General features: G+C 33.4%; 1 protein-coding gene across 3 annotated transcripts in view; it reads right to left on the bottom strand.

Annotated features, from left to right (window-relative positions):
• Nucleotides 1-17,908, bottom strand: part of Hfm1 (HFM1, ATP-dependent DNA helicase homolog) — a 94,669-nt gene that overhangs the window by 65,128 nt on the left and 11,633 nt on the right. For all 3 annotated transcript variants that reach the window (XM_005385067.2, XM_013514356.1, XM_013514357.1), the window contains exons 5-13: nt 16,860-17,122; nt 16,543-16,590; nt 8,655-8,725; nt 8,072-8,204; nt 6,685-6,836; nt 6,065-6,142; nt 5,530-5,688; nt 2,353-2,553; nt 2,182-2,270 (exon numbers count right to left, since the gene is read on the bottom strand). In XM_005385067.2, coding sequence (XP_005385124.1) covers nt 2,182-2,270; nt 2,353-2,553; nt 5,530-5,688; nt 6,065-6,142; nt 6,685-6,836; nt 8,072-8,204; nt 8,655-8,725; nt 16,543-16,590; nt 16,860-17,122 — 1,194 coding nt within the window. The remainder of the gene's footprint in view (nt 1-2,181; nt 2,271-2,352; nt 2,554-5,529; nt 5,689-6,064; nt 6,143-6,684; nt 6,837-8,071; nt 8,205-8,654; nt 8,726-16,542; nt 16,591-16,859; nt 17,123-17,908) is intronic.

Below are 17,908 nucleotides of genomic sequence, written 5' to 3'. Positions count from 1 at the left end.
AAAAAAAAAAAAAAGTAGCTTTGTAATATATCTTGAAATTGGGGATTTTGATGCTCCTGCTTTGCTTTTGTTATCTAGGATTGTGTTTGCTATTCTGGGTCTTTTTTCACTTCATATGAATTTTGGGATTGTTTCCTCTATTTCTGTGAGGAATGCTATCGGTACTTTAATCATGATGGTGTTAAATCTGTATTATCAGTTTTGGAAGTATGGTCATTTTGACTATATTGGCTCTGCCTATCAATGAACAAGGGATATCTTTCCATTTCTAATGTCCTCTTCCATCTTCCTTTTTCAGAGTACTGTAGTTTTTACTGTAGAGGTCTTTCACTTCCCACTTTAGTCATTTGTAGGAAAATGAAATCATAATGTTAAGTGAAATAAATCAGACACACAAATATCACATGGCTTCTCTTATTTGGGAAACTCAAAGTATAAATAAAGAGCAAAATAAGATAGATTATAAAAAAAAAATAGGGAGATAGATCTTTGCATATGGGAAGGGAACCAAGAGATAAAGAGAGGTATGAGGGAAGGGAGGGAGAGGGGATGAAAAAAGAATAGAGATGTGTTATCTAAATATTCTAGCTCCCTATATGGAATGTGCTCATTATGCACTGCAAACATACACCAATAAAGAACAAAAACTGGGAAAAAAGTTTATAATCTAATGAATTAAACAAAAAATATTTATAATAACTATAAATGGTAATAAAAACAATGTGTTTATAAAAGTGAATACAGAGAAATTGAGGATTATATAAAACTGATATTAAAGGTGTGACTTGAAGGATGAACAGGAGTTAGGTAAAAAAATTCCAAGAAAAGAAAACATGATGCAGTCCTGGTTAAGGTAACAGTTTGCGGTATTCATAGAACACAGGCCAATATGGCTTGACTGTAGAAAGCAAAATAAAAACACAGTAATGCGAGTCTCACTATGTAGTTCAGGCTGGCCTTGAACTCACTCTGTAGCCCAGATTTGCCTCAAGATCATGCTGATTTTATTGCTTTAACCTTCCCAGTGCTGGGATTACAGATGGGCACTACCACACCCAGTTTAGTGTTGTAATTCTAAACAATCGCTTTGTTATGCAGAAAGTAAACAGAGAAAAGAGTATGTGCATGGTCAACAGATGAAAGGATACAGACCAGATAGGAGATTAATAGTGTCTTGAATTAGGGAAATTAGTGTGGTAATGGAGTAAAAAATGACATGTTTGAGATACACATTCATGAGAGTGATGCCACCATGACCTACTCACATCCCAGTAGGCTCCATGTCTTAAAGGTCCTACCATCTCTCAATATTGTTACATTGGTGACCAAGTTCGTTGTTATATTTGAAAGCAAGGATAAATAAGATTTGGTATCTGACTGCATATGGAAAGGAAGGTAAGAGAAATACCAATGATTGGTTTCAGCTATCAGCAACTAGGAAGATTATACATAATTAAGATGGAGAATGCTAGAAGAGCAGCTGGTTTGAGACAAAGAATCAAGGTTCTATTTTGAACATATTGAATTTAAGATGACCTTAAGATATACAGTCAAATGTCAGTTAGACAGCTGGACTATAGGCCAGCTCAGAAAGGAAGTCTTGGCTGCAAATATAAATCTGGAAATCTTCAAACATAAACAAATATTGTTTAAGCTTCAGGTGAGTAGACACAAACACACAGGAGGGTAGAACTAGAAAGACTGAATCTCAGAACTCTCCAGAATGTCAAATATTGAATTTGGTAGAGAAGGTGAAAAGGGGACTGAGAATGTGCAGTGGGCAAGCAGTAAGCAAACTGGTAGAAGGCAATCATGGAAGAATAGAGTCCAGGGTGTTTAAATAAAGTAGAAGTGGTCAAATGTGTTAGAGGTTCATGACAGACTACTTAGCAAGGTCAACTTTAGTGAAAGATTACAGCAGCTAGTGGATTGAAATTGCATTAAAAATGAAGATAGCAATACGGATAATCTTTATTTTTCAAGAAATCTGGTTAAAAAATAAAAATGGGCTCATACATATATTAAGACTTACTATCTTACTATTATTCTTATTTTACAGATGAGAAAAATAAGACTTATAAATGTCAAGTAACTTGCCCAAGTTTAATGGAGAGCATTTTCTCTTATTTCACTTAATTTGTCCCTATAAATCCTACTTTTATCCAAAGTGAATAAATTTACCTTTGTTTCTGTTCCATAGTCATAACAAATTTAGCATCTTTCACAAGAACAGAAGCAGCCTGTTGCACACCTTTTCTTGTTGCACAAAACTGAAAATGAATTAATACTTTCTACATTAACCATGTTAACAATTGAAAATCACACTAAAAATTAGCAACCAACAATTCATACCACAAGTGTAGGTTTCTGATCAGAGTATGTTCGTATAACACTGGCAACTTTGTAGTTGAGGGTTAAATCAAATTTAAATTCAGTTTGGTTACTACTGCAGGGAAATCCCAGGACCACTTTCTGAAGTTTCACAGGTCTATGGCTCTCATCCATTTTCAGACATACAGCAGGTCTTTCGCCATCTGAAAGCCATTCTGCTACCTTGAAGAAACAGAAACATGGACAAGAAATCCTTTCTAGTAATGTTCTATAGCTAAAAAGAACCCAGTTATAGAACACTTTAAAGTCAAGTTATAAAAGTATTTATTTCAATGTTATATATTGCATTCAAACTGTGCTGTTGCTATATTGGTAAATGCTAACACTGTTTTTAAAACTGTTTTTATTAGTACATGTTTGTGATACATAATGAATACATTCATTGAAGGGAGTTGGTTCAAATATATATCACATCTTATACCTTTTTATTTCCCCATTCCCTCTCCTTCCTTCCCTCCCCTACATCCCTAGATCCCCTCCACATCTCCATGTGGGCAACCTCCCTGTTTCCTATAGTAGTAATGCAAGACGATACCTGCTTTTCACCATGGCAAATTTCTAAATAATTGTTAGTTTATTTTCCTTTATAAAAGTCCAAAGTAAATTTAAAATTTATTTTTATAGAAATTGAATTTCTCATTATCATTGAAACTTTTTGCTGTTTTTCACAACTACGCCTGAAGTGTATGAAATTTCTTTTGTACTTTCATAATTACTAGCTGAACAAGTAATGTCTACCTTAGATTGGCAAGAATTGACATTTTTTTTATCAAAGAACAAATAACCACTAGAGAAATGGCAGTACAGAGGCACATTTCAGACTTCAAGCTAGAGTCACTAGTTAGTTCCTGGAACTGTGGTAAGCAATCCTTATCTTTGTATGGTCGGGCTACTAATCAGACTCCATGTGATGAAACTTACCATTGCTTTGACAGAAAGATGTTTCTTATTTCACAGAAAAAAATACTGAAATATTTTTTAGGTTATCATAGTTGGATATAAGATCACATAAGAAATTGCAGGCTGATAGGAGCAGAAGGATAACGACCTTAGGAGGAAATTGACAAAGAGGATCTGAATAGACAAAAACATTCACAGAACCAGTAATACCACAAAGGAGGAAATTTCAAGAAAGAGAAGGTAATTAGAAGGGAGACCATTAGAGAAGAGAAAGGAGATCAGGGAATGAAGGGTAGGGAGAGTAAGGGAGACTGACAGAGGGTAATTATGATCAAAATAAAGTGTGCATATGTGAAAATGCCATAACAGAGTCTATTATGCTGTACAATTAATACGCAATAATAAAATAAGACAAAAACAAAAACAAAAGAATTAGAGTTTATTTATATAATAACTGTATATGATTCAGTAAGACAAAAAATTTAGTATCCCAATGTGAAAAAAGGATAAAGGGTATGACCTGACAAATTGCAAAAAAAGAAAAGTAACTGATAAATACAATAAAAATATTTATTTCAATAAAAATCAAAGAAGTAAAAACTTTTAAAATAAGATATGTTAAGAAATAAATTTGTCAAATACTTAATATTATATGTAAATATTTAATCTTGAATAATAATTTCATTATTATATTATCCAGTGTTAAAATTCAGAAATCTGACTGTTGGTAGAATACAGAGAAAGGGCTGCTTAAACAAATGAATATAACATTTACTAAAAGTAATTCATCCTTAAAATTTTCCATGTCCTTTAATTCAGTTAGTTTACTGTGGAAGTTCATCCTATGGAAATGACCATGGACATTCTCAAACATCATTAATTTCACCATTGTTCATAACAGAAAAAATGAAAATAACAATTTTCCATTACTATGAGGCTGGACAAATTACAAAACCACAAAAATAGTACAAAGGAACACTAATGACATGGAAATATTTGCAGATATACAAAAATGTAGGTCAAAAAAGCATATATTAAAATTCCATGTTGCTATGGTTTGGATATGGTTTAAGTATATCTCCTAAGAGTTCTTATATTGAGAGCTCAGTCCCCAGTATAGCAATAATGTTGAGGCAGTAGAATCTTTAAGAGGTAAAGCCTAGTGGAACATGACTGGGTCACTGGAAATGTTACCCTCGGGAAGATTAATGCTGGTGTTGCACAGTTAGTGAATTCTCATGAGAATGAGCTGTTAACAAGGTGAGGCTGACCCTTGAAACTATCTGGCCTGCTACATGATCTCTTGCTCTCACATGCATTCCTGCCATAGTCTTTCACCATATGATGAGGTAGCCAGAAGGAGCCTCACGAGACTAAAAGATGAGGCCATCCACTCTCAGATTATCAACTTCCAAAACTGTAAACCTGAATAAATGTCTTTATTAAAAATAAGTGATTGACACACAGCAAACATCTGTAAGTACAAACTCTGAATTTCAGTTGTATTGTTTTTCTATACTATAAATTATTCTATATATTATTCATGAATATGAACAAGTCATTTTAAGAACTAGAAAATGATTAACTGTGCAAATTTAAAGATAAAGACAAAATTTTCCATTAGAAGAGACAGGTATTTGTAGTTTCTAAAAGCGCTATAGTAGGTTGAGAATGTGTAGGAGAATATACTCTTTTTCAAAAAATTTGCCTAAAAAATCAAAGAAAACCTTAATGCATATATTCATTATGGAAATATAATATTATATATATTATCTCTTTACACATCTATGTACCCATTAATCATGATATCCTCCTTAAGGACAGGGCCCATATGTTCTTACTTTTGCATCAATCATTAATGCTTATTATAATGCCAGACACATAGAAGGGGGGAGAAGATGATAATCATCTCAGCAATTATTTTTATACTCCATCATATTTGCTGTACAATTAGAGTTAGCTGGTTATAATGACTTATAACAAAGTGTCTGAAACCCATGAGACTAAGACTTTTAGATACTAGCAAACAATAGATTCCACCAAAAATGGTTTATTAAACCTGATCAACCAAATTTCATGATCTTAATATTGTTATACTTATGAGATTGAGCCATAAATTTCTACAACATATTTTCCTATAAATTTATTAGGTAATTGACAGGCAAATCCTTTCCTCTTCTATGAAGTTAAAAGGACTAAATATTTTACAAGTTATAAAAAATACTAATTCTAACTTACATCCTCAGCATTTGGAATTGTTGCAGACACAGCTACAAATCTCATTGGAATACTTTTGTTCTTATTTTCTAAAGGAGGAGATAAAGACTGTACAGTTTTCATCCTGCTGACTACGACTTCAAGTGTTGGGCCACGATTTTCATCTTTTACAACATGTACCTAAGCCAAAAAAAAAAAAAAAAAAAAAAATCAACCAAGATTCATTAGTTATAAAACTAAAACATCTATTAATTGATTAATTTTAATGAATTAAAATATAAATAAAACTAACATTTATCCTTGAGAAAATGAGCACTGGCTGCTTTAAAGGATTAAACACTATCCGGCTGAATTTTTGTTTTTGTTTTTTTGAGACCAGATCTTGCTTATGTAGTTCAGGCTATCCTTGAACTCACAGCAATCCTCCTGCCCCAGCGTTCTCCTGAGTACTGAAACTACAGCCATGCACTACAACACCTGGATGAAAATGTCTTAATTCTACCTATTCTAATCACATTTTTATGTTTACACTAGAAATAAATAATATGTTCCCTACCTCATCAATAAGAATTAGTCGAACCAGCTGGACCAAAGAGTTGTCTCTCCATTTCCTAGTCATGCTATCCCATTTTTCCTACAGGAAATAATACAAGCAGTTTGATCTGATAAACAGTTAAAACAAATATTGTTTAAGACATCAATAAAATGTTCCACAAGTTTAATTAATATTTTGGTTGCTAACTCAAAAATATCCTGAAAGATATTTAAAGATTAAAAATTATTTAAAGGATTTTGACAATCTTATAGGTGTTTAAAAATAAGCCTTCAGTTTTTAAAAAAAGTTTTAATACAGAATACTTAAAATCATAGTCTAATTACATATTTCTAAGTTCCAACAAGGTACTCCCTCTATAATACATAATATGTGGGCAAAAGAATACAAGCAATAAATATAATTACAAATTATCCATAATAATAAGTTGAATATTCTGTCCTGATTTATCTTGCCTCTTGCTTACTTATTTCTAGGCCTTCTTTTCGTACCTTGAATATTATTAGTTTTTGTTTGTTTATATTGCAAATATGTGCTTCAACTTGTATTTGAACTTTTTGTCAATGAAGATAAAGAGATATTCTTAATAAATTAAGGAAAAATAAAGTATAAATAACACCTACTGGAGTTGTCATAATAATATGAGCATGCTGAATCTCAAATAAGTCATCCACGACCGTATCTCCAGTGAGTTCTTTACAATTTAATCCTATTGGTCCAAATTTCTCCTTCCAGTCATCAAAACGTTGACTGCACAGGGCTTTTATTGGTGCCACTATAACAGTATATTTATTTTGAATATGAGTGTAATTTAAAACTTTTTCACAAACTTTGACTAATAAAGTTAGGATAAAATATACATCCAGGTACACCATAATATTGATAAAAGTTAGCAATGTAAGTTTATTTTTAGAGATAAAAAGCAGATCACCAAAAGGAACTAAAAACAGAAACAGGAGAGTGGGGGAGATAGCTCAGTGGCACAGCACTTGCCCAGCAAGAGCAAGGTCCTGAGTTTGACTTCTGGTACCAAAAAAAAAAAGAAAAAGGAGTGATGACTCAGAGAATTATAACTAAGAGTAGAGACAGACAGGGCAGAAGATTTTTACTTTTCATTATAAGGCTCTTCATAATATTTATTTTTTTATGCATAATTACTTTGAGGAAATATTCTTAAAATATACACCTAAAAAAGGGAAGCATAAGTTTCTATGTAAACATCTAGAATTATAAAATGTGTGATTTTATCTGTTCATTTTAACCGTTTTCTTAAAAACAAGCATATAAAGTTTAAATCTTCAATTCAGATGTTACTTATAAGTCTAGGAAAATGTGTTTTGAATTTAATGTAACTGACCAACTAATCATGATATATCTTTATTAAAGATGTATGGAGGAGGGGCCAAGGATATAGCTTGGCGGCACAGAGCCTGCCTGGCAAGCACAAGGTTGTGAGTTTGAGTCCTGGCACCAAAAAAAAAAACAGTATGGAGGGCTCAGAGTATTGTTCAGTGGCATAGCGCTAGCCTAGAATATGCAAGACCACAGAAAACGGGAAGAAAGAAAGTTGGGTGCAGTGGCACATACCTGTAATCCCAGCACTCCAGCATGCTAAGGTCGAAATATGATAAGTTTGAGCCTAGCCTAGGTAACTCAGTGACTCGGTGAAACCTTGACTCAAAATAAAAACTACAAAAGGGCTGTGGAGGTAAGTCAGTTATGAAGGCCCTGGGTTCAATCTCCAGTACTCCCTGCTCCCAAAAAAGAGGGGAAAGACAAGAATTTGTTACAACTGGGAGTGTTAGCTCAGTGATAGAGCACTTGCCTAGCATATGTGAGGTCATGGGTTTAATCCCCAACATGAAAACAAATAAATTAATAAAATAAAATTAATTTCTTTCAAAATGTATGAAAAACAATAATGCCTATAGCCTGAACTGAATTTCTTCTTCCATTTTGCTTTAATGGTTTTTATTATACTTAATCATTACTTTTACAATACATACTTACTATAAACAATTTTAATGTTCAACCATGGCAATGGTACTTCCATTAACAATCTTGTTATAGCTAGTTCAAACACTACAGTTTTCCCAGAACCAGTTGGAGCACAAATCACAAAATTCCTGTCTGTGTAAAGAAGCTAAAAAATAAAATTGAATCGATTATATAATATACAGAATTTTTCACACACATTCTCAACTTGTTAGAAAACATGCCTTAGGAAGACTCTAAGGAATGATAGTTCAAACATTTTTTACTTCTGCAAATATTAAAACTGTAACCTTGTCCAGACCTTCCACCCTCAAAAAACACTATTAATATTTTATCATGCTGTTTTATTTATCAAAGGGATATGCTAGACACAGAATAAAATCATTCCTTTATCTTCCAGAGAAGTTCTTGTAAATCTAGTAAATATAAACCAACCCACCTATGAAAATCACACATAGTTAACTTAAAAAACATTTCTGGGCTCCTATAATGTTACTGGCTGTGGCCCTGGAGATATAAAGCTGTTATCTAGTCCCTCTCCTTAGAGAACACACAACCAAGTGAGAAGAGGAAGTACTAATTACGGTAAGATACTTACATCATCAAATGCTTTGGACTGTATGTAGTTGAAATATGGAAATTCTTTGAAAATACCTCTAAATTTTACCGCTTAGAATAACATTAAGGAGTCAAATACACATCAAAATTTTTAAAATTCAAACTTTTTAAAACTGGTTATTTTTAATTGAAAAATTCTGTTAAATTAATATTGACTTTAACAAGCCTTTAACATTTGCTATTCTGATGTCTTAAAAAGGGAACTAACAGAAATTATTGGCGCCTCATTCACTTTCCATATTCTGAGAACCTGCAAAGACCCTGTGCAGAAACAGACTATACGAGGGTTATAACTTGAAAGTTAAATACGACGGAAGACATGAAGTATATAGAGACAAGTCCATCAGAGCTATGCTTCTAGTTTGTCTCTCCCAAAGTACTGCTTTTTCATATTTACCTTGTCTAAGCCACTTTATTTTTATCTCTTCTTTAAATTTTTTAATTTAACTAATGATTGTAAATGTACTTCATTAATTGATGTGTATTTTTAGTCATGTAACCCTGAAACCCTTTGTTTTTGATAATTTGTGTTGGCTGTTGGTTTTAATGGTAATTATCAGCATACTTGCCCAAGAGGAAGAATTTAAACCACCATTCCCCTATTAAAAAAAAAAGTTAAAACATATAAATGGAAATAAAAGGGCTGGGGATATAGCTCAGCAGCACAGCAGCTGACTGACAAGTGCAAGGTCCTGGGTTTGGATTCCTGGTACCAAAAAAAAGAAAAGAAAAACAAAGACACGGATTTTGAGCTGGGTGTGGTGGTACATGCCTGTAATCCCAGCACTTGGAAGCCTGAGGCAGGAGGATCGTTGTGAGTTTGAGACCAGCCTGGGCTACAAAGTGAGCTCAAGGCTAGCCTGAACTGCATAGTGAGATCCTGTCTCATAAAGACAAAAAAAAAAAAAAAAAAAAAAAAAAAAGAATAAAGTGTTCTCACTTCAAGGTGAGTGTCTATTGCCAGCTTGAGAGGTATTTTATGGCACTCTTTTTACTCTGAGTGATAACCAGTCAACCACATTTATTTAATACTACTGTATATGTAAAATTCTTTACTGGATTTAGAAAGCAACAAAAAAAAGAAGAAAATAAGTTCCTGCAATTTAGGCTTTATAATCTATTAAAAGATATAAGATAGATAATAATATATCTGAAACAATTATTTCAGCCATGTATTTTTGTTTGTTCATTTGTTTTTTGTTTCTGAGACAGAGTCTCGCCATGAACTCACTATGTAGCCCAGACTGGCCTTGAACTCATGGATATCCTCCTGTCTCAGCCTCCCAAGGGCTGGGTTACAAGTGTGCATCACTATGCCCGGCTAAGCATTGTGTTTTTATGAAGATATAAAAACTTAATGATTGTTTGTAGTGATCTTTTTAAAGTTTAAATCAAATTATACAGTTTCTCTGCTCAACTTCCCCTTTCTCTCAAAATACATAGATATAAAGCTTTAATCATGTCTCCCCACCACCACTCTCCATCCAACCTTATCTTTATATTTCTGACTTCATCTCCTACTGTTCTCCCTGCTACTTATCTCCTCTAGCTATACTGGACTCCATCAGCCATGTGGCTGCCATGAACCCTTCCTCTGCTTAGATTATTCAATCTTCCTTGCAAATTTCCTTGGCTCTTTCACCCTTTGCTCGATCTTTCCTTCTCATAAAGACCTACCCTAAGAATTATATTTAATTCTGTATTTGGAACTTTGAATTCCAGCAGTAAAGATTTAATCTTTCTTTACCTTGCTCTACATTTTTTCTTTTCCTATAGGGCTCATTACCTTCTAACATGCTGTATGAAGTCAGGCATGTAATCCCAAAATTTGGGAGGCTGAGACAGAAGAATTATCATTTGAAGCCAGCCTGAGATACATATGAGAATCAATTTTAAAAAAAGCACTCAACAAAAATACTATATGACTCACTGACATACTGCTACAGATCTATTCTGTTCTCCATCACCTCAAGAATGTTAACTCCCTGAGGGTAAAGATTCATTGTTTTTTTAATTGACATATCCTAAATACCCAGAACAATGCCTAGCATGTATACTGTACTAAGCACTGTTAGTATCTGTTTAGACTTAACAAAGCAAACAGTTAATTCATAATTCTTATTACTTTCAGTCGTGTAGCATGTTAGAATATTTGTGCCAACACAAAGAAATGGAATTTTGAGTCTGTCAATCTATCAGTCTTTGAGGGAATCTCATTTCTCCTTCAAGATATGTCTTTTCCTATAAAATATTTATTTGTAACAAGCCAAGAAGTGGGCTATCATGCTGGTTTTTCTCTCATTAAATAGTCCTACATCAATTTATATTCAAAAAATGAATCTTTGATTCAGAGTAGCTATAGAATCAGTTTCCCAGCACATAATAAAATTCAACCACAAACATCATTTATCATCACTATCAACACTTGAAATTGAATTTTTCCTTTTGTTCAACAAACTCTCAGCAGTGTCACTGTAATTACATGCTATAATGGGAAAAAAATGTCTGTAGAACTGAAAATGACAAGAGTACTATGGCAGTATCAATCTGACAAAACTATTGTTCTGAGGATTCAAACACAGGAAAATAGTAAAAAATCAGCAAATAGATTGTATTTAAGCAACCTACAAATTCTCAAATTATCATGACTAGTTTTTAGGCTTTTGCTGTACACAATAAAGCATAGCAATTCAGTGAGTCTGATGACAAATAAAATTTTGGAACAATAAATAATGAACATTAGTATAGACAGTGGTCTTGACTAGCAGAGACATCTAAACAACAAACAGAACCACTTTAGCTCTACTCATATAGCATGAAAATCTTTAAAACTCTTCAAAGCATAGTACCATAATATAAAAAGCCTTCCAGTAAAAGATAAGAATTTACCATCACACAGATAAGTAAACAATCATTAACTTCTTACTGCTAATGTATTTCCTGTTTCCATCCTATTTAGATCACCAGAGAGAAGGAAGTGCAGCAGGGCTGAGACAAAAGCATGGTAAACAAAAGCATCAAAAACTGGCTTATTATCTCCTCCTCCCAGTGTAACTGAACTCAGATATCTGCACTGAATATACTTTTCATGAGTGGTCAGGCAAGCATGTTACAGCCATATAGCACTTTAGAATTATGTCAAATGGGCCCCTGTGTTCTCCTGCATGGTTGGCCAGCCTTCACACTATACGGTGTATTTCTTTTCCTACTTTTACTTTGCCCAAACTTGCTCTATAGAGCCTGTTTCTTTCCCTATCTCCATTTATTTGTTTGTTTGTTTGTTTATTTATTTATTTTTTGAGACAGGATCTCACTATGCAGTTCACTCTAGCCTTCAGCTCACTTTGTAGCCCAGGCTGGTCTTGAACTAACAATGATCCTCCTGCCTCAGCCTCCCAAGTGCTGGGATTACAGGCGTGCGCCTCTATGCCTGGCATTTTTCCTATCTTTAATAAAACTTCACTACCATTAAAAACAGAATTATTTCAAATGATTCTCAGAGTGCCTAAGATTAGAGTTACTCTGACCTAGATTTTCCTTGCTTGATTGCCCAATATCTACAATTTATTTCCCAGTTTTGCTAATGAAACCATAACTTCTACAGATCCTGGAGTATTCACCAGCAGTCAGTCTCTAACTCCACATAAGTAAAGTATAGTCTTGACGAGGTAACTTGACCTCTCAAAAATATCACATGGCACTGGCAAAGTTAATGAAACTGAATAGAGGATGCAGAAACAACACCAGGCACATTCAACTATTTGATCTTTGACAAAGGGGCCCAACATACAATAGAGGAAAGATAGCCTCTTTAATAAATGGTACTGGGAAAACTGGCTATCCACATTCAGAAGATTGAATCTAGACCCATATATCTCACCAAGTACTAAACTAAAATCAAAATGGATCAGAGATCAAAATGTTAATATAGAAACAATCTGCTGAAAGATAAAATAGGTAAAACTCTTGAAGACATAAGCGTAGGCAAGAACAGAATCCCAATTGCACAAGAAATAACATCAAAAGTCAATAAATGGCATCATGTCAAATTAAAAAGCTTCTGCCCAGCAAAGGAAGCCAGCAACAGAGTGAAAAGACAACCTATGAAATGGGAAAAATTGTTTGCGAGCTATTCCTTGGGAAAGAGGACTAATATCTAGAAGATATAAAGAACTCAAAAGAAGTAGGTCCCCTGACCCAATAAAAAAAAATGGGTGAGTGAAATGAATAATAACTTCTCAGAAGAGGTACGAACAGTTAATAAACACATGAAAAAATATTCAACATCTCTGGCCATTAGAAAAATGCAAATTAAAACAATACCAAGATTCTGTCTTACACTAATAAGAATGGCCATCATAAGAAATCAAATAATAAATGCTGCCGATGCTGTACGGATAAAGGAACTCTCACATTCTTGGTGGGAATGTAAACCATTATAGAAATCAGTATGAAGATTTCTTCAAAAACTAAAACTAAAAATTCTTTTCAACCCAAGTTTCCCCATCCTAGATATCTTCCTGAAAGAGTTAAATATATGATATAACAGTGACACATGCATGTTTATAGCCACACATTTAATAACAGCTAATCTTGGAAGCAGCCCGTTTGTCTATCATCAGACAAACACATAAAGAAATGTGGTATTTACAAAAAAACAAACAGTGGAGTACTACTGTGACATAAAGAAAGATAAACCTGAGACATTTGTAGGAAAATGGATGCACTTTGTGACCGTAATGTTATGTGAAATAAATCACACACACAAGCTTAAATATTACATGGAAATCCAAAATATAAATAAAGAGCAAAGTAAAAGGTAGATACAAGAAACAGATAGCTAGATCTTTTGCAAAAGGGAAGGGGACAAGAGACAGAGAGAGTAAGGGAGTGGCAGGAAGGGGTAAGAAAAGAATTAAGGTGTGCTGTGTACATTACCAACTTCTCATGAGGCATGTAATCATTATGTACTACAAACATGTACTACTAATAAAAAGCAGAGATGGTGCCATGTACCTATAATTCTAGCTACTTGAGAGGCTGAGGCAGAGGATCACTGTATACCAGAGACTCAAGACCAGCCTGACCAACCTAGTGAGACCTTGTCTCAAAATATTCAATAAAAAATGCTAAGACAGCAGAGTTTTATAAAATATAATTGTTAGCACATATTAACTTCACAAATTATGACTTTCACTGTGGTATTTCCATATATTGTTCATCGATTATGTTCAGCTGTCTTTTCCCCCTACTGCCTTTCTTCAGCACCCTTCCCCATCCCTACCACTACCTCTTCTACTTTCTGGTTGTTGTTTTTTTCTTTCTTTTTTTCTGAATATAAGAGAAAACTTGTAATACTCATCTTTCTGGGTCTGGCTTATTTTGCTTAATATGTTGTCCTCTAGTTCCATCCATTTTCCTGTAAATCACAGGAATTTATTCCCTTCATAGCTGAGTAATATTCCACTATGTACATAACCACATTTTTTTCATCCATTTATCTGTTGATAGGCACCTAAACTGATGCCTTATTTTAGCTATTGTGAATAGTACCACAATAAACATGGGCATCCAGGTTTCTCTTTTGTATAATAGCTTTATTCCCTCTGTATATATACCCAAGAGTGAGATTACTGGATCATGTGATAGTTCTATTTTCAGCTTTTTAAGGAACTCCATACTGTTTTCAAGAGTGGCTGTAATAATTTATATTCCTACCACCAATGTGTAAGGGTTCCTTTTCCTCCACATTTTAACCACACATAATGATAATAGATATATTAATGAGCTTGGGTAATCATTTTCACAATGTATATAATAATAAAACATCATATTGCAGACTTCAAAAATGTACTATTATACTTTAATAAGCCAGGAAAAATATTTTTTAAAAAAACTTGACCCTTCTATTCACAGCATTAAATGATCTGATCCTAAGGTACCTATTCAAGAAAATCTCCTACTACTTTTTTCTTTAATCATATCTTTGATTTCAGCCAAACGTCAAAGTTTATTCTTTCAAAACATATCCACATTTTTTTAATCTCATCCTTGCCTACAGCTATTTCTTTTCTAGAACAACTTCCTAAATTATGGACTTTACTGTATCTTTTGATATACTGGGAAATAGAAAGATAGATAAAGCCCAGTCTTTGCCTTCAAGGAGTTGTTCTTAGGTCATGAGAAAATAGTCACACAAGTAGCTAGTGAATTATAATCAAATCAAATCAAATCAAATCAAATATACTAGTATAGGCATGCGCATGGTGTTAAATACACAAAGAGGATGTTACTGCTGGAATATACAGAATACACTTAAAACATTTACACTAGTAAGTGTCCAGGCATGCAAACTGGATTATATTTAAACGTGGGTTCTTTCAAACATTAGACTTGTAAAAAAATGTCCTCATTCCATAAAATATCCCATTTCCTTTACTTCCCCTATTCATTTTAACTCTATATGGCTGACACCCCACATATAAGACATTATATGTATCTGTTCAATATAGCTCTTCTTACCCAAAATATAAGAAATTACCTATATCGATTTGTAAGTAAATATGCTCAGCCTTCTCCAATAATACTAATAAAATCTCTCTATTATCCTGTCACACACTGGTAACAAAAAGTTCACAAACTGCCACCACTCTATAGACCACACTTGAGAACTATCAGATGTACAAATCTCTTAAATGACCCAAAAGATTCACCTTCTTTATCAACCGAAATAAATGCATAGGAACACAATGAAACAGAATATTTTAAAATATGATTTCATAAATATATATGTAAAATTGAGGACTAATATCTAGTATATACAAAGAACTAAAAAAAAATTGAACCACTTAAAATTAAGGATCCAGTCAAGAAATGGACTAGAGAAATGAACAGATACTACCCAAAGGAAGAAATACAAATGGTCAACAAATATAAGAAAAAATGTTCAATGTCTCTGGCCATTAGAAAAATGAAAATTAAAACACCTCTCTAAGCTTCCATCTTAGTCTGGAAAGAATGGCAATCATTAGGAAATCAAACAATGACAAATGTTGGCATGGCTGTGGTGAAAAAGGAACCCTCCTGCATTGTTTGTGGAAATGCAAACTAACAACCATTATGGAAATTCGTATGGAGATTTCTCAAAGAACTGAAATCAGAAATTCCATATGACCCAGCTACCCTCTTGCTAGGTATCTTCCCCAAAGAGCTTAAGTCATCCTACTACAGCAATACATGCATACCAATGTTTATAGCAGCACAATTTATAATAGTTAAATCCTGAAAGCACCCTGTATAACTATCAATAGGTAATTACATAAAGAAAATGTGGTATCCATATATAATGGAATAGTACTCAGCTATAAAGAATGACACATTTGAGACATCTGTATGAATATGGATGCACCTGGAAAATATAATGTTGAGTGAAATAAACCAGACATACAAGCTTAAATACTGTATGGTATCTCATCTGAGTAAAACAAAGTACGAAGAAAATGATAAAGGGTGGATAGAAAGAGACAAGGCAATGGATCTCTTGCAATAGGGAAGTAGTCCAAAGGAACAACAATGAGGGGTGAGAAGGAGGGAAAGGGAAAGAAGAGGAATAGACATGTGCCATGTACAGGAATTTAATAACCCCAATTAATGTAAACACTAACATGAGCTAAGAAAAAAAGAGGCAAGCTGTAACATGTACATGTAACCACTCCCCAAGAAGAATGTAAACTGCATGAATTTCAAACATGTAATAAAATTTTTAAATTATACAAAAAGATATAAAGTTCTTTAAAAAAAGTTTTTGCTAACACCATTAAATTACGATCAATTTAATAAAAAATATTGTAAAATAATTTAAAGGATACGGATTTCTGTGACAGCCTTCAACGACTCTATGCCATTTTCGGTTATTCCTAAAAAAAAAAACTACATACTTCTATGGATATTTTAAGAATTTTTTAATTAAAAACAGCTTCAATAAAAGTTGAATAATTTTTATTACTGATAAATTTAAAATTATTCAAAAACAGCTTTAAAATAATGCAACATAATAAAATGTAAAAACTACACATAAAGATTACCTACTCAAATTGACTCTATTTTTGTATTCTTCTTCATCTATGCAAAGAACTACATATTAGTTTATATTTTTATTAGAATAAGTGAGAAAGCAAGGAATTACCTTGAATATCATGAGGCTGGAATGCAACTGAGAAAGATGGTACTTTGAATGTATCGCCTCCAATTTTAGAACCAGGAAAAGTGTCATTTGCTTTAAATATGTTTGTACAATACTGAGGTTTCTGCATATTACTGCTGTAGTTCCCCGGTTCCCCTTTGTTCATTTCAGTTTGGAAATTTTCCACTGAGCCAAAGTGAGAATCCATATTTGCACTGTCATTAGAGTAAGCACTTCCATGTATATTGTCACATATTTTAAATAATCTGAAAACAAAACAAAAACCACATTTCCACTTTTAGTTTTTTAGAATGTGAAAAACTAGCATAAAATTATCCCCTTTAAAGTATCCACAGGTTATAGCTTATCAAAACAAAAAAAACCCCTAATCATTCTAAAATATTACTTGCTAATTCTTATCGCTGATTTATATCTTTTCACTAAAACTCAAATAAATCCTTTGGTGTTAGCCAGTCTCCAAAATAGCCCCAAGATCCTTCATACTCTTTTGTAGTCTCCTACAAACTGAATTGTTAAATCAGGACTCAACTATATAACTAGAGTGTTGCAAGAGTGCAGAAGTTATGTGAGTTTCAAGGCTAGGTCATAAAATACATCATTTCTTCTTCAAGGTTTCTTAGATGGCTCACTCTGTGGGAATCTAATCATATCATAAGAATGATCTCTAGGAACAGCAAGGCTATGGAGAGACCAGGTGGAGAGGTACTGAGGCCTCCTGTCAACAACCAGCAGCACCAACTTCCCAGTCAAGGCAAGTCGACTTGAAAATGGATCAAGATGTTATACACATGGGCTAATTCCCCTAAATGGACATCATTAATATGTATTGTAAACACACACAAGTGAAAAAGAAAAAAGAAAATGGATCCTATAGCCACTGGCAAGATGACCAGACTGCATATTTTGATTGTAACACTGAGAGAGGCTGCCAATATCTTATGCATTCTCATGAGAAGGGACATGCCAAAAATCTCACTTAAGTTTTCTAAGTTCCTAACTCTGAGAAATAAATTGTATTCTCCAAATAAAAA

Source organism: Chinchilla lanigera, unplaced genomic scaffold (genome assembly GCF_000276665.1).
Source record: "Chinchilla lanigera isolate Chin_1 unplaced genomic scaffold, ChiLan1.0 scaffold00022, whole genome shotgun sequence".
Classification (NCBI taxonomy): Eukaryota; Metazoa; Chordata; class Mammalia; order Rodentia; family Chinchillidae; genus Chinchilla; species Chinchilla lanigera.
Note: the sequence above shows the minus strand (reverse complement) of the source record. Positions and strands in the feature narration are given on the sequence as shown.